Here is a 25224-nt window from a genome sequence, read left to right as displayed (position 1 = left end):
GAAAAGTGATGTGGTCTAGCGTACTTTCACCGAAACGCTGCAGCCAAAGATCGCATCACAAGATTTGCTTTCCATGATGAGCGGCATGCGAACGTGCAAGCTTTGAGCAGTGATCGGCAGCTCTGAATATATGTTCAGCATCATTTTCTTTTCTTCTTCTTCCTTTCAATGTGAAGTTTTAGAGTTTCAGAGATGAGGGGATAACGCTGTCCCTAGTGAAAGCAGGTCAGTGGGTGTTGTTTGTCAGCTAATGAGGCCGTTCTATTCGCGTGTTAATGGCAGGTTGACTTACTGCAGCAGGGGGTGAGTGCAGTCGCACATTCACTTGTGTATCTGCATGTGTATTCCACTATGGCACTTTGGAGGTTGTAAAGTGCAAAACAGGACGCGGTTGCCGAAGATACTGAGCAGGGAGATGTAAATGGTCAATAGTCATGTCTAAACTCGATTTATAGGGGAATCTGACGGCTGCTGTTAACGCTCTGAAATAATGTACCCATCTTGCATTTTATCCCTCAGAAAACCACCATTTGGAACCAATGAAAAAAAAAAACCTCTGCCGGGCAGTATTTTGTCTCGCTCATGGAAAACTTAGTACAAACCCTGCCAATGAAGTCAGAAAACATTTAAATCTAGAAGCCAGGGTTAGGGGAGGAGGGGAAAAGGGGAAGGCAAAGATGTGGAAAACAACAGTGTTTTGGTGGTGGGACTAAACTGCTGTTAACGTGAGATGAAGAACTCAAAAGTCATCTATCAGTGGAAAGAGTTGTTACATTTTGGGAAGTGACATAAAAAACCCTTTGTGAATGCATCCAGGGGATATCAGAATGTGGTTTTGTATTGCCCATTTTGAACAAATCTTCAAAAGAAGACAAGGTTGAACAGGAGACACTGAGGCACCTGAATCTACCGAATTATCACTGTTGGTAGTGAGGTTTTTAATGAGAACTTTGGCATTGTGGTGATTCACTGTGGTGGCTTTTAGCCAGGAAAACTGGTATTGTTTTGATACAGTGCACATGGTCTTAGACTTTGACATGTCAGCGTTGTTTAAAGAACAAGAAATGTGTGCTTGTTGTGGGGTTATTGAGTTATTATGATGGACAGATTTCCAAGGTCTCTTGTTGGTCCCAGTGCTGCACTGGGTAGCAGAAAGATGAGGTTGTAAATGTTTTGGCTTTTGCACACAGGATCAGGAGAACCTGTAGTTACTGCTGGAATGGACAGTTGCCAAAGTTGGATGGGACTGTTCCTTCTTGCCCAAGCACTTCAGATGCTGCTGGCCTGTGTCTTCCACAGTGTTACTTTAAATATTAACAACAGCCAGACAGCCCGAAAGAAAAGGGGGGAAAAAACCCCCACCTCATCAAATTTTGGAAGAAACCTGCTGCTCAAAAAAACATGAAGGTCAGGCTAGATTAATGTTACTGACCCTGGTAAGGTTTACAGGGAGTGCCTCACTCCTAAGTTACTTGCATGGACAGTAGTGTTTTTATCAGTGTGCCTAAGCAGTGACTTCAAAACCTTTATTCCCTTTTGTTCCAAGAGGAAGATCTATTTCATGTTTCTACAGAAGCCAAGTAAGGTCCTTTTTAAAAAGCTCACAATTTGTCAAGGTGGAATTCCAGAAGAGCTGTCAAATTTGGCTTGTCACAGTGAGTGACCCCTCTACCTCTCTCACTGGGCTGCTGCACAGTAGCTCTAGGCATGGTAGCAGCATCTGTAAACCAGCTTCACAACTGGAGCTTGGAAGTGGTAGAACAAAGTTGCCAAGTTTCAAGTAGAGTCAGTGGTTATCTTGGAAACTGTGCTGGAGAACACAACCACAAATTATTTTGGCAAATAATACAGAGTATTTATTTAGTCCAGCTCTCTGATTGCTGTTAAGGCAGTCAGCCAGCAGCATTAAGTGTTGTGACATCATTTTGAAAGGCAATGTGCTGGTTCTGAAATGGAGTGGGATGTACTATGATTCACTATTAAAAAAAAAAAAAAAAGAGCTGTAGTCAGAACAGAGATAAAGCATATGACTGCATCATGGCTGAAAGCCAAAAAGGGAATTGTATGAATCAATCACACTTGCAGCATTATTCCCATCCCTTACTTCATAAGGCTGTGAGTACCATCTTACTCATTTAGTGATATTTCTGCAGCAGAAATATGCTTTTGAACACTGAACAAGTAATGACTAACAAGTTGCCATAGTTCCGGTTGTTACTTTATCATCAATGCTTACATGTTCAATTTGCATACCTCGTCCCAATAATCCTAGATAATAAAACCTTACAAATGGAAAGTACTATGAGTAATCACCCTTGCAGTCACCTATTGAAAAGAAATCACTTCTGCTTTACCTTAGGGTAGATAAGTTTGCTTAAAAAACAAAATATATATGTGGAGAATCACTCATTTTGCCAAGGAACTGCTCAGTGGATGGATGCAGAGATGCTTGAGGTTAACGGATAAAATTCTGACCCTCCAGCATCAGCTGGACTAATCCCAAGCACATCTGATGACTGACCCAAAAAGGTTGTTTGGATTAAAATACTGGGAATGTGCCTTGCATTATGTAGCAGGGAAGAAGAAGGTAGAGAAAAACAAGGTCTGAGAAATAGAAAGAACAATTAACTAATTTTACCTACATATCTCACACCGTTCTTGAAATGAAGAAAAAAAAAATGTCCTAACTTATAGGTGAATCAGAAAGAGTTTTCTACAGTAAAGAATTTTAAATCTGAGATCATTTAAGAGACAGTTGCTTTGAAAAACACTTCAACAAATAAAAGTCTTAAAGATTTAGATTTCTGTCTTTTCAAGCAGGCTTGTTCATGTCTGTAAAACACCTTCTAGAATGCTGAATCATCTTAGTAACCTGAACAAAATTAAGGCTGTCTTTAAAAAGTGAGGTTTTCTGTGGAGGTGGGGATTCCAAGTTGGAGTGCTGTTGCCTTGTAGTATACATATGGCAAAAAATCCCAGAAGGATTATTCTTACAGATAAATAAAGGCTTGCAGTATTTGACCTAATTCCTCGTGTGTGTGTTTTTCCTCTTACGAAAACAAAAATAAAAAAAATAAATACAGGAGGCATTTCTGTTGCAGTGTGGAAAGAAATAGGCTTGTTCTATGCTCAAGTTCAGCAAGAAAGGATAATTCAGCACTTTAATCAAGTACAAAGTTTTGTTAAACCACAACAGACAGTTTCAAAGAAGTGAGCAGGTGAGTTTTTAGATAGCTAAGATAACCAGGAATAGCTCAATAACCAAATACCCCTTAGAAGTGTCTTCCCCAGGTACAGGGCAGTACCATCCGCATTATGGTTAAGTACTATGATGCAATTTAGACAACACAAAATAATCTTCACATGTTCCTACAGCGTTACCTCTAATCTGAAAAATATTCTACATGTTTTCCCAGCATATGAATATTGGTTTTACCACATGTATGCACAAGGGAGGGGAAGTTTCCAGGTTTAAGTTGAATTTTTGCAGCTGTGTAAAGAACATCTTCTGGATTCTTTACTCTACATGAGCTACCCTGTCCTTAAACTCACATTTCAGTGACTGAAGTTTAAGCAACTCTTCTGCCTGATCTCCTTTCCAATAATGCACCAGCAGTCCAAGTTTGTGTTCCAGCGTCCTGGCATGAGCTACTGTAAGTCACATTGCGTTGGGAAAGGATTTGGCTCCATTGCAGCGAAACCCCGGCTTACCAAGTGGGTAGGTTTAGGTCAGGACGATGACTCTCCATGTGGTTGCGTGCACGTGGTTTGAGTGTTTACAAACAGTGTCCCAGCATCCTCGGCAGCTGCCTTGACGCAGCCAGAGCGGACGGAGTTCTAGGAATGTCCCTAGTCCTCATGGACAGCGGAGGAGGGGTGAAGAAATAAAAAAATGCAGAGTTTTAAGAACACATATCATAGTTTGGGTTTTGGCTGAGATTTCTGCATCCGTGCTGCATTCTAGACCGCTGGATCCTTTGTTGAACGCCGTTGTTTTTTTTCTTCTGTGCTTTAGCGCAGTCTGGGCTGTGTTGACGGGTTTGTCTGGAACAGACTGACCCGAAGTATGAGATGGGGGTTAAGGGAATTGTTGCAAACGTTTCAAATTATTTTTGTGCCCCTCCTCCCCTTTTAAAATATATATAATTAATTCAAGTCCCAAAAGCTTTTATGACAAAACAGCTCTTTACAATATAAGAATCCCACTGGAAATGGTTATATATTTTTTTCTTAATTAAGCATGATTCACTGCCTATTAGGATACTAGAACAATTCTCTTTTTTAAGAAACGAAAGAAATCATGAATCCTACTAATTTTATGAGTAAAATCAAATAGCTGAAAGTCTTTATTACTTAATGAGACATGTTGACACAAAGAGGCGTTGCTGTTACAAAAGCTTATACCACTGCAAGGCAAGTTTTGGATCTCCATTAAATGTAAGAAGCTTGGTGGAACTTTCTGCATTTACCCAATCAAGTAAATAATGTCACCAGTCTGTTGCTCAAAAAAACCCAACAAAAAACCAAAAACCAAACCCCCAAAAAAAGAGGGGGGAGAAGTGGTGTTCATTATTGGGTTTGCCTTGCAGAGATGAGAATTCTGATTCTGTGGAAATGCACTGTAGCTGGTCACAAGCAACCAACTGACAATGTTTTTCATGCTTTCCCACGTGGACTGAAACCAAACCTGTCAGGCCAGTTCTGGTCTTCAGAGATACCTGAAGCCTATGCCCTGCATGTGCTGTAGGACCTTATCATCAGAGGTTCTAATGCTCCTTATCCAGTCCCATGCACATTTTTCAGATTTTCTTAGGCAGTTTTGCAGGAAGCACTCAGAACATTGTGCAAAGCACAGCACTTGCTTTACAAAATGAATCCTAAGATCTGTTTTCTCCTCACAGGGAGGAAGCAGTTGGTACAAATACCTCTCCCATGTTCTGAATTTGTCTGGATGAGTCATGGTATTCACTGTCATGCAACAGTAGGAAGGCTGATCACAGAACTTGTTCTACACACAGCTTCTGCTAGCAGTTCTATGTTCACATTGGTTGCTCCCATTTCATGTTGATGTCTATTAAAACACTGTAATTTTGTAATTACACTGCAGTGGTGTCTTCTCATTTGCAGAACAAAATTATTTGTGTCATATCCATGATCTGCTTCTGTTTCAGTAAGCTCTTTAACATCTTTAATTTTCTTTTCTGGTCTTTTTTTTTTGACCTACAGTTCCCATTACTCTTGCAGTAGTGGGTAGCAGAAGGTAGCAAGCAAGAGTAAAGCATGTCAAAGAATATGTGACAAAGGCATTCCCGAGTTTGTGCTGACTATTTGTTCCTTCTCTTGCCACTTCTAGCACTGTTAGAGAGACCAAAGGGTAAACATTAACCCTGGGCCTGATTCTGGCAGGAGAGTTTTGCCGTCATCTTCTTTGTCCTTTAGTATCTTTCCAGATTTGTCCCTTCGAATGAAAGACAACAACTGTTCATGCAACACTCACCCCCATTTCATGCCCCTGATGCTTTTTTTTCATCTTTGTTTAATCTGTTTGTTCTTTCAGTGCTACTTCACTTGTGTTTGAAGTCACATTCTTTGAAGTTATAAAATTTTTATACTTGCCAAAGGACACAAAACTCTTTCAGTTCTTATGTAAGCAAAAAGGAGAAAAGAATGATTGCATATTTTTTCTTGTGTGCAAGTAGCATTACTCTCCTGCTCACGGTAAAATGAGGAAAAGGAATTGTTACAGTAAAACAGGAGTTTCTACTGCCTTCCCAAAGTTAAAGACCATAGAAGTGAGATATTTCCATGAAGCTTCAAGTACATCTACAGCTTAATAAAAGGAATGCCATTTATCCCTAAAAGAGAACATGTGAAAGCTGGCAAATACATGGGACTCACCTCTTCCTGGGATACGGAGCAGTGGTGGTATGTGTGTGCACATATTACAGACTTTAACATACTTTCTTTCCAGAAAGTATGCTTCCTCTGCACTCTTTGCTTGCTTTTCTATTTCTTTTCAAGTTTCTACGCCCAAAAAAGCTCTGAAGTATTACCTAAATGGCAACACTAGAAATCAAAAACATGAAAGCTGAACAACTGGAAAGGGTCAGATTTAACACATTTAATTTTGTGTATCTAGTAGGTATTTTGTGGGAAGGAAAATGTATGCTAGTGTGTTTCCCATTCCATGCAAAGGTAGTTGCAAATATACACATCACATACCTAGGAGCAAGTGAAAATACAGACCAAATGGGGTAAAACACTCTTGATATTCATAAAGATGAAAACTGCACAAAGTGGAAAAATACAGCCTTTTAGTTTTCTATGGTGCTTTCCACAGTTTACATGGAACATTTGTTTTCCTTAAATAAGTTTAGACCTGTACTTTCCTGCTTCCCTGTAATCCTTAATGCAGAGAAGCTTCTGTAGGTGTGAGAAAATAGTAAGAAAACCAAGAACTGTGCTGATCTCTTTTCTTTCTCTCTTTTACTGTGTGTAGTGTCTGGGAAATGAGAAATCAGGCAGGAAAATACATATTTCTATCTCTTTTTTTAAACTGTGTCTATGTTGTACAGTTGACAATACATTAAGTATAGGTGGCACTTTTTTTTCCCCAATGTCAGCTGACTTGTGATCCTGCAAACTGCTGTTTTCACAAAGCCCTATTCATTTTTCTTGGGCTCGCCAAGATACACCAGAAACACTTGGAGAAGTGAGGCACCTAGTCAGTCATATACTCTGTATTACTGAAAAAAGAAAAAGAAAAGTAGTTTTGTGGCTTTTTTTTGTTGTTGTTTTTTTGAGGGTACAGGGAGAAGAAATGGATGGAAAGACTACAGGTGTAGAAGCTAAAATAATTTTTAGTTAGAAATGCCAGCTTTTCAAAGCAGTTGCAAGTTAACGTGTATTTTTGCTATCGAATGTAGACTTTGGTTTATGAATAAGAAGTTATGCTTCTGGAAGAGCAGTTCTAACTACAAACAGAATAGCTGCTTTTTCTTGAAACAACAAGCTGGTTGGAGATACTTTGTTGGACAAGCTGGAGCATGAGTCTAATTCAGGATGGCAACTCTGATGCTTCTAAATATAAGGAGAGTGGATAGAGTGAAATTAATTATTGCACATTAGGAGGCACCTCATATCCCAGCCACGAAACAGAATCCCACTGTGCTTGGGGCTGTACAAACATAAGCCATTTTTGTTCTGTCTTACTATTTAATTCAGTAAAAGAGGCAGAGAAAAGGGGTCTGGCAGGACACAAGGGGCCAGAGTGTTAGTAACTCTTGTTTATAGCAGAGGCAGGCAGCTCCCTTTGAAAAAACTAAATATTTGCAGTAAATAAAGCAAAGCTGCTATTAGTGCCTGGTCTGTGTGTGTGTGTGTGTGTCTGTGTGTCTGTGTGTCTGTGTCTGTGTGTCTGTGTGTGTCAGAGGAGTTCCTAAGCAGCACTGCTGCAGCCTTTTCCCCAGGGTGCTGATGTTAATGAGCAGGCAAAACATGCAGAGAAGGAGAGAAAGGGTATAAAATTAATAAGCAACAACTGAGAGCCAAAGCACACAGAGATCATGCAATGTGGTACAAGCCCTGCTGTAGTCATTCATTTCTGTGCCTTTTTTTCTTAACCCTAGAAGACCTACAGGAAAGCTGTGGTATGGCTGGGAACTGAACCCGTATCTGCTAAACCCCAGTGCTTTACCCATGATACCCTCCTTCCTGCTCATTCAGAAGTTTACTGATCGTTTTCTCTGCTTACTAAGATAACAGAAGTATCAATTTTAAGAAACAGAAACTAGACACTTTCCACTTTTTTTTAGAATTTGGTTTTCAGTAGCATTTTCTGTTGATTGACAACATGCTCTGTGTTTGCTGCACAAACTTTCGGACCTCTAAATCAGCAGTGCTTATCCAAAACAACTCAGCAAATTAAAATTAAATAAATCTCCTTAGGGAATAGGATGACTTTTTACTCACTGCTTTGTGGCACTCTTTAAACCATCCACTCCAAGTGAGAAAGGATGCAGGGAAGAATGTTATCTCCATTTTACTGGCACTGTAGGTGTCTCCATGTACCTCCAAACAAATAATTAAAATAATAATTAAAAGTAGTAGGTTGTGTCAGTTAATCACAGTGTGTGAAACAGTTATGACATTTCTATAAGTAGGTACTCCAGTTAACTCCCTTTAATACCCTTGATCCTCCTATTCATTCAGGCAAGATTTCCCACAGTCTGCAAGCCATTCATGTACATCAGCTTCAATCTACCACATAATTCCCATTTGAACTGTTTTATCAGTTTAAGGTTTGTCAGGGACCATGAATCTTCATGCTGACATCACACTTGGTAGCAGAGGTTAAAGGAGGGAAAAATACCAAAGTAAAACCAATATTAATTTGTTGTCAGAAATCTCTCTGCTGAAGATGGGATGCACAAACCTGCATTAATCTGACATTAACCACAGCAGCATTCATAGCCTTCTCTTCAAGAGTCTGCCTTCATCTCCCAGATCTGAATTGGAGATGGTAAGCTTTAATGTCTCTGGCCTTTGAGAATTCCTTTGCTGTGGGTCATAGTCATAGCTCAGCCTGCCTGGTTACATAGTGCATTTAACCAAAAGCCCACCCTATTTAACTTCAGCACATTCATGGACTTGTGATACAACCCATGATGATCTGCATTTGAAAATAAAATCCAATAGGTAATTTAGATTGTGCAGCATCTCTGGATGCTGGTAGATGCAATTGACCGTGAAGGACAAATGGATTTTTCCCTGCCATGTTTAGAGATACAATACCACTGCAAACTGCTTTGGAAAAAGATGGAGCAGAGCATTCAGACTTGCCTCCCACAGATGCTCCTCTCCTCACAGCAGTTTGGAGGTTCAGCCAGCCGAGCCCCACGTGGCTCACGTGCACATGGCCATGCTGTTTACAAACACCCTCCCAGGCTCTCCAGGCACCACTGGGTGCCACACTGCAGCTTGTGAGAGCTCCTGTTTCTCACCCACGGTCTGGTTGCTTGTAGTAGTTGTGGCTAAAGGCAGGGCTGTGATGGGCTCTGGAGCCTGCTAGCTTGTTCAGGTTTGCTCATTTTACATTGAAGCAATATTCACACCAGGGGTTTACGGCAAGGTTGTCTACAGTGAGTCAAAAATAGAAACTTCTTTGCTCGATAGCATAGTAGCATTGGAGAGCGCTAGCTAGATGTACACACAGCAGAGAGGGTGCTTTTCTGCTTTCCAGAAACACCACTAAGGAATTGAGTAACACTTACAGTAGGGCAGGATTTCAAAAAGCCTATGGAAATGAATGGACACTTTCATTTTTTTCATTTCCCACTAACAAATCAGGGACCACTTCTTGTCCAGGTTTAAGAGATGGGGCTCAACAAAACAGAAGTAGTTCGGAGAAGCTAGTATTTAAAACCAGAGTTGCATTATCACTCAGAGAAGACTGCCTTAGTTCTGCTTTGTTTTAGCAGGCCACTGGCATACAGTGAGAAAGAGGTTTGAACAGCTGTGTCTTGCAGCGTTAAATGGCCTCCCATAGCTGAGGAACAAAAAGACAAAGCCTGTTTCTTTCCAGCTGCTCAGCTAAAATTGTATGCACTTACTTTTGCTACTCTCCTCACCAGTTCAGAGTTCAAGGACTCATATATCTACCATACCTCGAGTTCAGATAACAAGATATAACTACACGGAGGGAATCAAACAGAAAAGTTCCTGTTCTTCAAAGACGAGCACTTTTTCTGTACTTGTTCCCCTGTTTTGTTTCGGGGTGTGCACAGTTTATTTTTCTCCCTTTGTTTTACTCTCCCTCCCCGCTCCCCCTCCCGCTCACCCTCTGCTGCGCGCACACCCTCTTCCAGCCGCCTCTCTGGCTTGCCGGGCCCAGAAGTGCAGACTCAGCAGTGACTGGTAACACTTTAACTCTTTGTCCTATTCTCAGCTCTCCCAGGAAAGGTCAAAGCAAATGACACTTACAGCTGCGCTTGAAACAGAGCCGCTATAATGGAGAGGGACATTGACCACAGACTGTTCCCCTGTCACATGTTTTAGGTTTGTTTTTTTCTTGAAGCATATAAAGTGTGTGTCCGGCGTGAGGTGAGACTTTGCATAGGTTTGGGTAGCTGTATCTGCTTATTTCTTGTTAAGAGGAAATGAAAGACTTGTGACTTTTATTTGTACTGGCCATATCATGCAACTTCTACTGATAAACAGAAATAATTTAGGAGCTACTTCCTCAAATGCCTGAAACGTGGTCTTAATTTCATCAGTGCAAAACTATCAAAAAGCTATTACAGACATGAGGTCTCTGTTATGAGTCTTTGAAGTCATTTTGAAAACTTTGGCAATGTGCCCTTAGACAGTTCTTTTCCCTAAGAGCCACAGTTTTGCATTGTGTTCTGGGACCATGTGGGCTCCAATTTTAGTGACTTAGGACAGAAAGGAGTTCCATTTTTCTTAAGAACAATTCAGCGTTGCCATTTGCTTACACTGACAGACGAACCTGCGGGGCCACCATCAACATTAGCACACGTCCACGTGTGCCACATCCAGGAAAAAGGTTCCCACTTGCCCTTCAAACACCCCGCCGCGGTGTCTCACAGGGCTGCGAGGGCTAAGCGCTGGTTGGCTTAGCGACATCACACTGGCGCCAAGCTTTACCTCTGGGCTTTGGCACTGCAGGTCATGCTGGTGTCTCGCCACGTGCTTAGGCGCACATGGCAGCAGTGTTTATAAACATGACCCCAGAACTCTTACGGGTAGTTATGAAAGAGGCAGCGAATGCCACATCCCGCGCGCCAGGCTGACCTAGATCACCAGTGCTGGGAACGAATAGCGAGGCGCTCGTACCAACACAGGCTCTGAGAGACGTTCAAAGCAGATGATTTTGCTCCCAAACTGTTTTGAAGTATCATTGCCACCATGAGAGCATTTTCCACCGTAAACTAAAAATAACTACTATTAACTAGCAGGAGCGGCCGGGAAGTGATTCAGCAGATTAGGGATAGGAGTGACTGTATTCTTCAGCACTCTCAGTCTGTTTCTGCATTGAACTAACTCAGCACATAAAATTTTCACAACGGGAAGAAAATGCAAAGCTAGGTTACCTTGCCTAAAAGAAAAGAATACTGCATGATCTTGTAGCTCCTGATTGACAGTTTCTTTTTTATTGCTTTATTAACACTTGCACTCAGGCACTAATGAATGCTTTGTAGCCAAGCTATGACCATCCATTTAGGAAAAAGATGCCTTAGTAATTTTAAATGAAACACTTCCATCTACAAAACATGAATACCACTATATGGCTGATTTGTTTTTTTGACATGGGCCTTAAGGAAAAAAAAGCATAGCTGAAATGCTGCTTCAGTGAACCAAGCACCGAATGCTCAACTATCAGATGTTCATATTCTATCTTACATGTATATTTTTTACAGTACACATCTACTGAAAAATAGAAAGCATCACTTTGTCACCCTTGAAGCTCTTGAAAGAAGTTTGTATTGTATAACAAAGTGCTCCAAAGCAGCTTGCTTTCTAGAAGTTAGCACTTTATAGTAAAGTGGAGTACATGATCCAACTATTAGTTTTTGACAGATTCTAGCATTCTTGAAGTTGTCTCAGAAATCCATGTATGTGGAGGAAGACAGGTAATATAACTGTGAGTGAATGCTTAAGACAGAGTTTTCTTGAAAAAGCTGCTAAATGAGCAAAAATAACCCATCCCTATTAAAAATCACCACTGTACACTTTTGGAACTGAAGAATTTAATCTCAGCTTTGCAAAAGCCTCCTAAATGATGAAAAATTCTTTTTCCCTTCCCAAATAGAAAGTCTGACTTTTCAGAAGCAGATGAGATGGTAGAAAGATGGAGGTTCTATTTTACATTAGTTATTGTAATACAACTTAGTGTTTGTAAATATCATAATGATAAAGCCTGTAGGAAAGACACACTATGAGCTTCTTCATGCCTCTTCTGCAATACAGTTCAATCTCACTACTGAATAAAATTTTTCTAAGAATAGATGTCATCTTTTCCAACTATACTCATGGCAGCTGTGCATTAGAGTTGTCAAAATTCCTGCGAAGTTTCTTTGCTATGTAAACAAAATGAAACAAGAGAGGGTGACACATGTTCGCTCTGGCTTGGTTACTAGCTCATTTCACGTGGTCTCTCATAGTTCTAACCTGAGCTGGGGAACTGCTCTGCAGGTCAGCCCCTGAGCCACTGCCAGTTTTGTCCAGTCTCCTAACTATTTTTAATCTTATATTTAGAATGTGAGCAAATGTACTTGGTCAGTTATTGATGTCTTTGCACTGCTTAATGTTCATTACAATGTTCATTACACTGTACATAATAGACTTAGAAATAAGAATGGAAGTACTAAAAATAGGTCACTGCTCTGTTCCTATTTTAAGAGCTCTTTGTAGCATTTCTCCTGCCTGAGGAAAGCAAATCCACCTTACTGTGAAACTGTACAAGTATGGGCAGAGTGGGAGAATGGGGAATTAGAGCCTTAGTGTAAAATCATCCCTTAATGTATATAGCTTTCCTCTTGGGTACATCGTTGTGCATCCTCTGGAGTCATTCTTCAGAAACCCTGAAGCACAGTTTAAATTGTTCTGAATCAGAAAGTATTGAGGTTTACAAGAACTGGATTATTAGTATTTATGATGTCTGTGGGCTTTACCAGTACATTTAACTTAACCAGTGTAATAACTTTACAGATACACAAATTCTGTCTGGTAAATCTTTGACTCAGAGAATGTTCTTACTGTTTGTAATATTTTCTTACATATGAAGAGCTTCTTTTAGTCACTCAATGAAGAGAATATAAGGGAAGAAGTGCTGCTTATGATGAAGTTTATTTTATTCAATGTTTTTAGTTGGGGGCAGGAGGTAAGGGAACAGTTTAAGATTACCTGCTACAGGGTGAATACCGCCATTGTGTCAGTTTAGATGAGTATCTCAAAATAAATACAGACTCTGTCATGGGTTTGTCCTCCAGGTAAAAAAGCAGTAGAAATCTTGTTTAACAAGTTCAGCAAAAGGCACACCTAAAGTTTAATTATGGCTTCAGATGCATGGGTGTAAGTCTTACTAAAGAGCTTTACTCAACTCCCAGAGAACAGACTTAGGACTTTTGATTTTTCTTATACTTAGATGGACTGATCTACAGTCATGACAGTGCAGTTTGGAGAAGAAAATCCCTTGGCATAATAAACAACAATTCCCAGCCACAGCTCACAGCCACCTAGGTCTGGGGAGAGAGCAAGAGATTAGCAGCACCAGTTCATATTTTTCAGTCAATACTCCTCTTTCCCCACTACTCTGAAAAGCCAGTCTGCCAAAACAGCAGGGGAAGATGAAGAGGTAAAACAGCACTTCTGGTATGTACCTGAGGGTTTTGTATTAATGTCCATTAGAGCTGGGAATCTTGGATAGGATCTGAATTTCACATGAATTGTGCTCCAAAAGTTGAAGCACTCAATGAGGCAGTGAGAGGACTTCCTGACTAGGACATAGACAGACAGGGGTCAAATTGTTCCTCTGTCTCTCTTACTCATTGTTTTCTCAGCAGAAGACAGTTTCTTAACAGACCAACTGCTTATTGGTTTTGTGCACAGAGAATAAAATGTACAGAACACCTGCTGGACAGTACATTAAGTTACACTAACAACTGCCCTCAGCACTCAAAGGCAAAGTGGGAACATGCAGTGGGTCTCCAAAATACATGTTCAGCATAAACCACTGGCAGAAAATGTTTCTCATTTCTCCTCACCCTACTTAAAAACATAACAAATCCTGTAAATTCAAGAGTCACAAGAATTATAATATGTAAATAAGAAAACAAAAACAATGAAAGGAACAGGGAGCATTTCAGATTTTTTACAGTACTGGAGAAAAATACCCAGAGATGTTCTTAGGAAAGCAAGAAAATCCCACCTTATAGAGTGAGTTTAACAAAACAAAAGATGGCTGAGCCATACCAGCAATGGCTCTTCTTCATATTCACAGGATTAAACCTGTGAGTTGCTGAGTTTCTTCCTACGTCTTTCAGTCCTACAAGAAACACTACTGTGCTTCGCCCACCATCCTGACTTTGGCCATGGCCAACCTCCAAAGCTTCAAAATATGACAAAAGACCTATTTCTAGTAGTCCAGTTATATATCAATGAAAGAAAGCAGCTGCATATGTTCAACAGCCAAGCTGCAGAAACCCTGATTCATGAATTCAACGAGATACACCAGAAACAGCAAAATCAGACCTTCTCTTCTACTCATGTTTCACTATCCTGGCAGCCTTTTTTTTTTTTTTCCTCTGATTTTTTATCCTTGCTGTAGGTCCACAAACGTGAGCATGGTTGTCTCAAGAATGGCAATTTCCATAAAACTCCATGCAAAAGAATGTCATGCTTCAGTGTAAAGTTTTGATGTGGAAAATTTGGGTTAGTTTAATTTTGAGGGGAAGAGTGGCCAGCATCTTTCCTTTGTAAACTCCTTTGTGGCCTATTCAAACTTTCTTACACCCTTATCCAGGAAAATTCTCATCAGGATATACTAAACAGCCTTTCCCTGTACCAGTGTGCAGCAGTGAGAAAGACAGACAACCTGTTCCTAAAAGTTTTATAAAATAGTCATGGAAGAGACCATTAGTTCCATCTCTTGTTCCATCCATTCTCCCAAGTCAGCCAAATCATAAAACTGGCACTTTTGATAAATAGGTGGATAATCTCCTCTAGAAGACCTCTGCTAATAGAGATTCTGTACTCTTCCAAGTCTTCTCATTTTGATGAACATTTCTGCCTTTTGGGCAGATAAAGCATTCCAGCTGAAGCGCTGCCAAGGCTTAAGAAGAAAAGTAACTTAAAGCCTGACAAAACCACAAAAAGAGCCTGTGCAAAAATTGCCCTTTTTTTTCTCAAAAAGGTTGACATAACTGCTCAGCTTGATGTTCACTCTAACTCCAGGAACTCCTGTTTCTCGTTCAGTGTTTTTGCTCATGATTGTTCCTGACTTGAGACACTGCCTTGAGGCTACCAACACAAGAAACCACCTAAGAACTTCAGGAAGAAAGCTGGTGTGTGAAACAGAGAAGTTGGCGTCATCAAGGAGGAGGAAGTGTATAGTGGGGGGAACTTAACTAATTGCACATTTTTGTGAGGGTCTGGTGATCCTTAGAATGTGCATTTCTTGGCCAAGGACCATGCCCACGTTATCTGGGCACACGGCTGCTTTTGCACTGCATAATGCAGTTTTCTGCTGTGGATGAAGATCTGGACAATACAATGAACAACTTCAGTGTAGGCACTTGCTTAATGTGGCAGTAAAGAGAAGTGGGAAAACCAGATCCAACACAGTACTTAATCTTAGCGGTGTGTATGGCTTTGTTAAGCTGTAGTGAATGAAGACAGAAACATGTTTCAGAGAATGCAGAACACTAGAAAATATTTCTCTTGAGCTATAGTGCCAAAGGTGTATGGTTTGTCCATGGGAAGATCTAAACTCTCCTTCTCTTTCTTGTTCCTATTACATTTTCAGATGAAATTTGCAAATTATGAGTGTTTCCTTGTATTCTGACTCCAAATACAATAGGTTGTGCTGGATCAGGGCCTCAAAACGGGCAGCACAGATTAAGGGAGCAGGAAGTAAAGCACAGTGAAAATATCTCTGGAGTGGGAGCTAGATAACATACACTGAAGACAGAGCAGGGCTCTGAGGAGCTACCTTTGGCTCTCTTGCACAATTTGAAGACTGGTATTTAAAGAAGGTAGCAGCCAACATATTCCAAATTGCTGAAAGGAAACAAAGACAGTGGGTGTGCTTAATCTAAAGACCTTGCCATCACAGCCTGTCACTACTTAATCAGGTTCCTTTGTAAATAGCAGACATTTCTATAAATTAGGACCATGTCTAGGCTCCTGCTCCTTAAGGATACAATCTATAGGGGGTTTAAGTCTCAAGATTTTGGCTATAAGCTGAAGGTTGGCTGAATATATTACTGAGTAATTATACATTTCTCTGAGGCATTTGCCCTTTAGCAGACCATGACAAAAACAGACCTTTTTACTTCAGTGTGGCACTTCTCAGCTGCTGCTGGCTGTTTCCCTGTGTGCTCCTTCCTCTAAAGACTTCACCACAGTAGAGACTACTGCTGCTAAAACAGGGTCCAGAAAATCTCTTACCAGGAACATATACAGACTGCCTGCCTACTCCAATACGCTATTTTCTTAATTTGTTCATTTTTACAACACCGCATAAAGTTGTAGTTTATGCCACCAGCAGCAAGTGTGGCCACTTCCACAGTTCTCTGTAAAGCAGTGACACAAACTGTTAAATTATCTAAAAAGAGCAAACAAGTGTTGGGGTTTTTTCAAAGATTAGATTGAAAGAACAGGGAAAAACGTCTCTTAGTTCTTTCTTTTTGTTTCTAGTTTTAATATTTAATGAACATGTGATATTGTTTTAAGCTAGTCCTGATGGTCTTGTGAAGTTAGTATTTAAAGCAGATGGCTGCAGTGCTTTAATAAGGTGGTTACTATAGAAACACAGCACTGTGAAAGCAAGAGTTTCTGTAATGCATGGTTCCCTCACTAAACATTTTAAAGAGTCCTGATCTACATGTAGCAGGCTCAACGAATACTAACCAAGAAATGGAAAAGAGAGATAATATGCCTGGAGTATTTACTTCAGCTGGGGTCCACTTAAACCTAGCTGGATAGCTAACATTTTTGTGGCTTACTAAAGAGCTGCTTGAAACAACATGAAACATGAGAAGAGAGATAAGCAAAAATATTGATGGAGGAGATGACTGTAGGCAGGAGACAGATCATTTCAGTTATCTTTTTTTAGAAAGCAAGCTGGACTCAAACATTAACACAAACAAATTTGAAAATGCAAAACACCCCCAAACAGTTAGCTAATACACCCAAATATTTACTTCATAATCCTTGGGCTTTTTGTTTACTTCATCCTTGCATATTTAATGTTGCCTATCAACACACTTGTTGCAGCCTAATGCATGGGGAAGGACACATCATGTACTTTCAAGGATTTGGGCTTTTTATTACTGCCTCTGGTTTTCTTTATTTTGTCAAAACTGTTTTAACCTGAAAGTACCTAAATTCCTCTCCATGTGCCAAAGCATTTTACAGGCTATGACACAGACTTTAGAAATCCTTTTAAAATGTTAATTATATATATGAATTTCATTTGACCTAAATCAGGACATTCAAGGGAGTAAATGACAGTCTTTTTTTAAAGGTTATGGGTTCTGTGTGCAGAACTGAGCAGGAAAGTGCTACCTCATCTGATTGTGTCCTTCCCTCCAGGGAATTTAGAAGTGGTTTTCAGCAGTCTCAGAGGGTGAGTACATGGAAATATTGGTTGTAGAACTGTAGAAACTATGGAGCAAAGAAGATTTCAAAGCTGGATGTAAAGACAGCACTTGTGAGAAATAAACTTCCTTTCATACAATCTGGGCATAATGCAGAAACTCCTGTCTTGCACTATAGTCAGCAACAGCGCTGGCCTGGATGAGGTTCAGAGGGAGCAGGAGACAACCAAGGCCTTTTCTTTGTTTTATCCTTTCTTTTGTTTCTTTCTGTTTTCCTAAACTCAGCAAGTGTTTGTGCTTGCTTGTTTTTTTCTTTCCTCTGTACCTTAAAACACCTAAACTGGGCATGTTCAGTTGCAGGGTTTGCCTCTGTTAGGGAGCTGAACACATCATCATTTTAAAAGCAAGAAGGGAAAAAAAAAACTGTGAGAAACACTCAACTAACAGGGTTTTCCTCCACCCCGAGACTTAAATTCTTTCATCAGTTCCTGTTTCTGTATGGTCATATCTGATTCCTTTATGGGCTTTTTCTATGACTTAAAACTTTCAGAGATGGAAAACCACATGTGATCTAAAACACCTCCCACTTTTCTGCTTGTCACTATGACCCTCACCACTGACATCCTCTACACACCAGTCAAGGTACATCTTACCTACTTAGCTCTGTCCTTTCATGAGGCTTAGCCTGCCTCACTGCTCTTTGTATTTCTGTCAAGCCTGTAAAGTATTACTGTGAGCAGCACTGGCCTCAGCTTTGCAAGTTTAGCAAGTCTAGAAGTCAGAGGTATTCTCTACTCTGCTTTACTTACTGTCTGCTTTGGTTTTGATGTATTTACAGTGCAGCAGTAGAGCTATGAACAGATACTCAGAAACAGGTATCAAAACCCTTATCATGGTGCTCACTGTTTTAAATAATTCTTCATTACAGCATTCACTAACTGAGAAAGACAGTGACCCTCAGACTATCTCCACATGCACTTACAGGTACACTAAATACACAGGCACAGCACACAGAAACAGACATCTCCATCTCTATTTTCTAAAGGGGAATATTTTTAGGCATGACAGATACTATGAAGGAACTCTGCCTGGCTGCACTCAGGATAGATGGGGCAGGCTATTTTAGGTTATTACATAGCAGTTCTTAAAAAAGAAAGCTTTGTAACTTGCAGGCAAAAGCTGAGGGAAATCTGTCCCTCAGACAGCAACAAAAGGAGCCCTAGGGGAATGGGTAGCCCTGTGGTCTGTATATAGATTTAACCCTGGACCCATTTGGTGGTCTCAGGAGGACCTGTGTGATCCATGAGCACCTCTTTCCAGTCCTGCTGGACTTTGACTGCTGCTCCATGTAGGATTGTAGTGCCTGTACTGAAAAGCTTTTTCCCCTTTTCCTTTCATTAAAAACAACATGAACAGGAGTGCTTTTCCACAGTGGTGCTGAATTAATTTCACAAATAATGTCACTGACTGCAGTGAGATCACATGTGAGAACTTACATGCATCCATGGAAGAACTCACTCTATAACCCTTTGGGAAGAAACATATAATAGTGAGGGGAGTCAAAAGGACATTTTACATCCTTCCTGTGTCTAACAGGAGGGCCCCTAGCTCAGCAGATGCCTGAAATCATGCCTGTGGTGCATAAATAGCACATAAATATTTTTTCCTGTATAATCTGTTAATTATTTTTAAGTGCAAATACTGGGTAAAGATGCAAAGCTTGGAAGCACATTGAGTGCAATGGTGTAGGGTTGGGAAAATCCTTGCACCCTAAACCTTAAAGTTCTGCTTTTATGGTAGAATATAAGAGTCAGAAAGCCCTTTGTAGGAAGATAACAACAGAAAGAAAAAAAAAAAACAAATACCCAAACCCATGCTTAGTGTGTCTTGGAATAGGAACATTCTGTCACTTGCCTGTTGTGGCACTGGCTTATTCTCTACACAAGCAAAAGTAGAAAAAAAGTCCGGTGATCACAACCTCTGGGAGATTATCTCATAGCACTATCTAGGTTAGTCCTAAAGGGCTGGAAACCTTTCACATTGATGCAGTCATAATTAAATGTGATCCAGTTGCATTTGTGGAATTAACTAATCACCGGTATGAGTAAGGGACTCACAAGTCAGCCAGAAGTTACTGTGGGAAAACCTCTGTGGGTTAAACTGAAAGCTGCTGAGAAATGTTGATATTTAAATGGCAAACACAGTAGCTCAAGAACACGGGGAATAAGCAACTCTGCTACTAACATTTCCTGGCATATGACAGTTTTTATAAGGGGATTACTCTAAACAAAATTCTCACTCTCACGTATGTTCATAGCTTTAATTAGACCAAGCGTAGATGGAAATTCACAGTCTGCTTAACCTATTTAAATCTCTCTGATATGTTCCCTTTGCACACCTGTTTGAAATAAAGTGTGAGTGGAAAGATTAACCTCGTGGTGCTCTTTCAGACTTTTATTGTACAAGATAGGTGGCTTTGTCTGCCTGAGTCGCCCTATTCCTTAGCATTTAAAATATTTTTTAGTAACAATTGGGATCTGTGTGTAGAGAATGCTTGTTGGTGTGTGCAGCAGGAAACTGCAAGGAGCAGGCTACAAGAGGATACTGTAACCTAAGTAGCATGAAGGGTCCACTATCTAAGTCTCATAAATGGCCATGATCATGTGCAACTAATACATAATCCTGTCCCAGTTCTGCCTGTAAATTATATTTTCTTCCATAAAACTATACTGTTCACTCTTTCAAAACCACAAATTTGAATGTTACAAGCTAGGGAGGGGGTTACTGCTGGTCAGCAGGAGCTACCCTCATAGGTTGAAGTATGAATACCAAGTCTCTAATATGTGATTTTACATTAGCTTTCCAAAATATTCTGTGTTTGCTATATTGGGTGTTAGGTGTTAGGTCTGTTTAATTTTGAAAAAAAAAACATATGCAAGGGGCTGAAGATCCTTACTACAAAATAAAAAATCACTAATGTGTAGTAAAATTAATGCAGCAGTTGACTGATGTCAGCATGACAAGGATTACACAGCTGTACCCACCACACCTATCAGCCTTACCGAGGAGACCACAACCCACAAGCTATGCTCTGAATTACAGGGGTTGCATATGTGCTGACACTCTTTTTAAACCAAAATTCTAAAAAGACCTTCTCACAAGAAGATGTAACCACATAAGAAGACTCTTGATTTATTAAAAAAAGAAAGAAGTATGCTCTGTGAAAGTCCCTGCCACACCCCCATTAAAATGATGCTTTTTTTTAACTTTTCTTAACTCACTGAAGTGAGTGAAACAAACCTAATTTCAATGATCTTGGGATTATATATTTAAGTTTCATTAAGCAAATGTTGACCAAATACCCAGGTATAAGGCTATGAAGAATCACATCAGCTTTTCATTAGGAAGCTTTCATTAAATTCCCACCTAAACTGTATTTCTAATGAGCCCACCAACCTTTGGGATCAAAGTTCCTGATGATTTATATTTTAGCAGCAAGCTTGCCTGAACACTTGAGTATTCTGGGGTTTTTGCCTCCTGACTTCTCCCTTTCTCTCTCCCCCTTATTTACTCTGTTCTTTCCCTATCAGTATGTGCCACTGTACTGTACAGGGTGCAGTTACATTAGCATTTATCTGATGGAGCTGAAAGCCTAGATCTTTCTCTGTAACTTTTGTGAGCCAAACTTTAAAAGCTTCTCCTTCTCCTCCCCCTCCCAGATCCCTTCAGGGAAGAAGCAATATGAACAAGAGCACGCACAGATCTCTCAAGAATACAAATTATGTTCTGAACAGAAAGTTGGCTCATGCATGTCAATTACTTGTTATAAAGAATAAAACATTCACCTATAGTTAACCTTTAGTGGGAATGGAAAACACAAAAGTTATTGCTTGCTATATGCTTTTTACTGAAATGGCAACTGGCAGGATGAAGTGTGTAGGGGTAAAAAAAGTTGCTCTAAAGGATTCTAGGAGAGTAATTTTGAGCCAGCAGAGAGAAAGTCTTGAAGCAAAGGACAAAATTGATTTGTTGCCAGGGTGTGCAACATGGGAAGAAGAGACATGTTCAGCAGTGGTGCTTAATTGTCCTTTTCATACTCATTGCATACTACTGTGTGTAGTCAGGAAAAAAAAAAAAAAAAAAAAAGCCCAATCCTGAGTCAAATAATGGAAATACAAAGGAGTTTGGCCTGCCTGATCCAATGGTCCTGCTTAAGCTCCTTGCTTATGTGTGTTACTAAAACACCTGTGGTTTGGGTCACTAGAAGATGTGCCATTAATTATTTACCATGATTGTTTCTGGTGTATCTATTAGTCGGTGCTTTTTCAAAATACTTTTGCTTTTTCATTTTTGTCCTCTACTGCATGCTCTCAAAGCAGTAGTGTCTTTGGGAGAAGGCTGTATTGGCCTATAGCAGCACAGTTGTAAGCCTGTCACTCTCATTAGACAGGATCAGTATATTCCATGACTTACTAATGTAAATATATGGAAAAGTACAATTACAAGGGCAGGAGGAATAGAAATTGCTTGACCAGAGTGAAAGCATCAGAGCTGATGGACAAGGTAGTGAAACAACCTATTGAAATCAGATAAACATTTTTTATGAAGATGCAAAAACTCAATTAGAGTGTCTAACTCTTTTTTTGTCCTCCAATATTAATAATAAAATGGACCTCACTCACTTCTACCCTTGCCTCAAGTCCATGCTGCTTCACACTGTTAGGGAGAACAGACTCACACCCTTCACACTGAAGTGTTGTGCTATATAGACTTCTTCATACATTGCAAGGACCAAAATATCCACTACAGTTTAGTGGATAAAATAAACTTCTTAGGGCACTTTAGAAACTACAAACTATTTTTTATTTTTTTTTTTAATAATAGAAATATTTCCTTGGTATCTCTCTGGTGCCTGTTTATGGGTATAATGTCTGGTTTCATAACAGAAGCCACAGGCTTCTCTGTTCATAGTTCAGACCCAAGTGGGAAGTTGATGTGTGAGGTAATTTATTAGTCTAGACCCTGACCTGATGATGTGTACCTCAAAAGCCACGAGGAGTAGTTCATCTCACTTGCTCCAGACACTCACATTCCTGACAGAGAGAGGCTGGTGCATTACTGTAATACTATCCATGGTGACAGTCAGGTGATGAGGTTGTGGCTGGGGTTGCTCAGGTCTTTATATTACTCTTGACTTATGGTCACCTTCTGAAGGTGAAAGCAGAGCACTTGAGCCAGGCAACTAGACCACTGGGATGTAAAGGGGTACAGGAACTACATTAAGTCATTCCTGGTTTGTTTGGGGTGGAAGGTCTTAAACAAGGGCATTTCCTTCTTTGGAAAAGGGGTACTTGCAATAGAAAGTTATTTTTAGTCACTCTGTGCTCCAGGAGTTGATACACAGAGCCTTGACCTGTCTGCTGATAACACATTACCTCATTTGCAGCTTCACTGTTGACATGTGCTCCACTATGTCCTTGCTTGAACCTGGCAGGCACCATGTGGTACAGTTGTCATGGTATTGTCTGAAGGATTAAGCTGCAGCAAGGAGGTTGCTACCTTTCAAACCGATGCAGAAGCCCCAAATAAATTCTCAGTAGCAACATATCTTAACAGGAACGCTTGAGGGACAGGCTGACATCTGTGTTATACCAGAAATATCTGGAATGGTACCATTTTACAGGAGTGTAGTAACAGCCTCACTGTGTAATGCCATTGCTCAGACCTCGAGCCAAAACTCAGCCAGTATGACTCTGATGAAATCAGGGGAGCTACCCTGACCCACAGCAGTGCAACACCTGCCCTTGTTTCCGCTCTTTCTTGCAAAATTACCAGATATTTTTTGGGCAAAGCTAACAGGGCATCCTGGGCAAGTGTTCAGTCTCCTTATAATGCTTGTCACAAACAGTGAGTGGCTACCCAATGGACTCCCTCCTCTCTGCCAGGTTTTCACTGCTGCCAGCACAACGCCACATCCATCTGGACAGGCAGACAAGTCAGACTCCCTTTGGAGGCAGCCCGGCTGCCTTTCCACAGATTGGCGCAGGGTTGGCATGGCAGCGTGCCGATGGACTGGAAGCCTTCCGCCGGGAGTACGCGCGTCACCTCTGTGGCACGCTCGACATCCCTTGGCCTGAGGCCCATGGCCTGCAATCCTGAGTCAATGCTCACACTGGGTTTGTCACCCAGCTGACAGTGTAGTGACCTTACTGCAGGACACAGATTTGGTTCCACGTGCCGTAGAAAAGATATCGTATAAGCCATTTGATCATTTTGAATGGGGCGTTTTCACAGCACATCTTATGAACTAGCTAGATCGGTAAATTCATCCTCCTGTATTTTTGCCACACTAGAGACCTTTTTCTCATCGGGTCCATCACTGTTACCACTTGGTCACACCACACTAGCTCTTAGAAGGAAAGAAGAACTACAACTGACATTCACAGAAACCCGAAGTTCATAATTTTGTTAGATTAGTTTTAAAAGGAAACAGAAAATCCTATTTCTTATCTCATTTCTTGCCTCTATAACCTCTTTTTCACCTCTCGTTTGCTCTGTTCACTTTCTGCAGGTTGAAAAATATCACTGCTTTATTTCAAAATATGCTTTTGTAAGCTTTTTCTTCCACTATCCAGAACCTCTTTTTTCATATTTAGCCTTCTCCATTTCACATTCTCACTCATCCCTTCTTGCCCTCCTTTAGGATCCTTTCTTTGATCTCACTGTTTTACCCAAAGAAAGCCAGACATCTGAATAATCTAACCAAGGTCTGCATCTGTATCTGGATATACACAGCATTCTCCTTACTCAATTTGGCAGCTGCTTGCTCCCAAGGCACCTACACATTTTCTGCCTGTGTGACTATCCTGCTTCCCTTCATATCCTTCAAACTTCTCTTCAGTTCCTGCAACCAAACTTGGCAACTATCTTCTACTGTTTCCAAAACAGTTCCTTCCCAAGAAGGAACTTCTTCTAGCACATTCCCAGCTTTCTGAGCCTTTTAGTTTGAGCCTCTCCAGCCTTTTACGTGTGTGTCACTTTACTGTGTGTGAAATGTTCTCTGGGAAAATTTGTTGACTGGCGCAAAATTCCTACCCTGAAGTTGCATGACTTCGGATGCATTTAAACAACACAAAACTTTTCTAAACTGTACCACCTGTCTGCCTATCCCCTTCTGAATCATTGCTCTGGGCTTTACTTCTGATTTACCTTTCCCAAAACGTTACTTATCAAGCTTCTCTCCATAGAAGACAAGAAAGCTGTAAATCCATTGTACTGTCCTCTAGATAGTCAAATTACAGTAAGTCTGTTGCTTCAGAAAGGCCTGCTCAGTTTTACTTCTTACCTTCTCACCTCTGTGATCCCAAGCAGGGAATGTCTTCCATGAACCTGCTCCACTTGCCTCCTGAGGAGCTCCTAGCATAACCCCACTGGGGATTGCAAGGTCCAGGACTTGACTACTGTCCAGACTTGTTTAAAATTACCCTTCTCTGTTGTCTCCTCTCTACTCCAGTTCTTAAAGATAGTGTTCCCTAGTGTCTCTGACTTGTGGTTAAAGTTCTGTGTCTGACAGCTTTCTGCTCTTTGGCCTTAACATATTTCATTTTTCCATGAATACTGGGGACTATTTTGCTCACTACCACAAACTATTGCAGTCATACATCCCTGCTGTGACTAGAAAAATATATATTAAGCTAGTTTCCCATCAAAAGGAATAATATGGAATGATACTGTGCATTTGCACATGTCCATCCCCCACAAAGGAAGTCTGATTCAACTGTTTGCTCTCAGCCATGTATGACAGATTTAGTGTTCCAACTGTTGTGAAGATCAGAAGCTGAGAAAAGGAAAAAGACCCTGTAAACATCCCAGCGAGGGAACAACA

General features: G+C 40.5%; 2 protein-coding genes across 3 annotated transcripts in view; one reads left to right on the top strand and one right to left on the bottom strand.

The window, feature by feature from the left end:
* The window catches only part of TET2 (tet methylcytosine dioxygenase 2), a 70998-nt gene that overhangs the window by 1008 nt on the left and 44766 nt on the right, over window positions 1-25224 (top strand). The gene's annotated exons all lie outside the window — the stretch shown is intronic.
* LOC147653086 (uncharacterized) overlaps window positions 6879-25224 on the bottom strand; it is an 88941-nt gene continuing 70595 nt past the window's right edge. Inside the window, exons 3-4 of one of the 2 annotated variants that reach the window (XM_086888322.1) lie at window positions 7972-8070; window positions 6879-7080 (exon numbers count right to left, since the gene is read on the bottom strand). In XM_086888322.1, the coding sequence (XP_086744448.1) occupies window positions 6949-7080; window positions 7972-8070 (231 nt within the window). In that variant the 3' untranslated portion in view covers window positions 6879-6948. Of the gene's footprint in view, window positions 7081-7971; window positions 8071-25224 lie in introns of those variants that run through there. The other variant, XR_015286645.1, reaches the window with a different exon arrangement.

This window comes from Cyanistes caeruleus, chromosome 5 (genome assembly GCF_971803275.1).
Source record: "Cyanistes caeruleus chromosome 5, bCyaCae1.hap1.1, whole genome shotgun sequence".
NCBI lineage: Eukaryota > Metazoa > Chordata > Aves > Passeriformes > Paridae > Cyanistes > Cyanistes caeruleus.
Note: the sequence above shows the minus strand (reverse complement) of the source record. Positions and strands in the feature narration are given on the sequence as shown.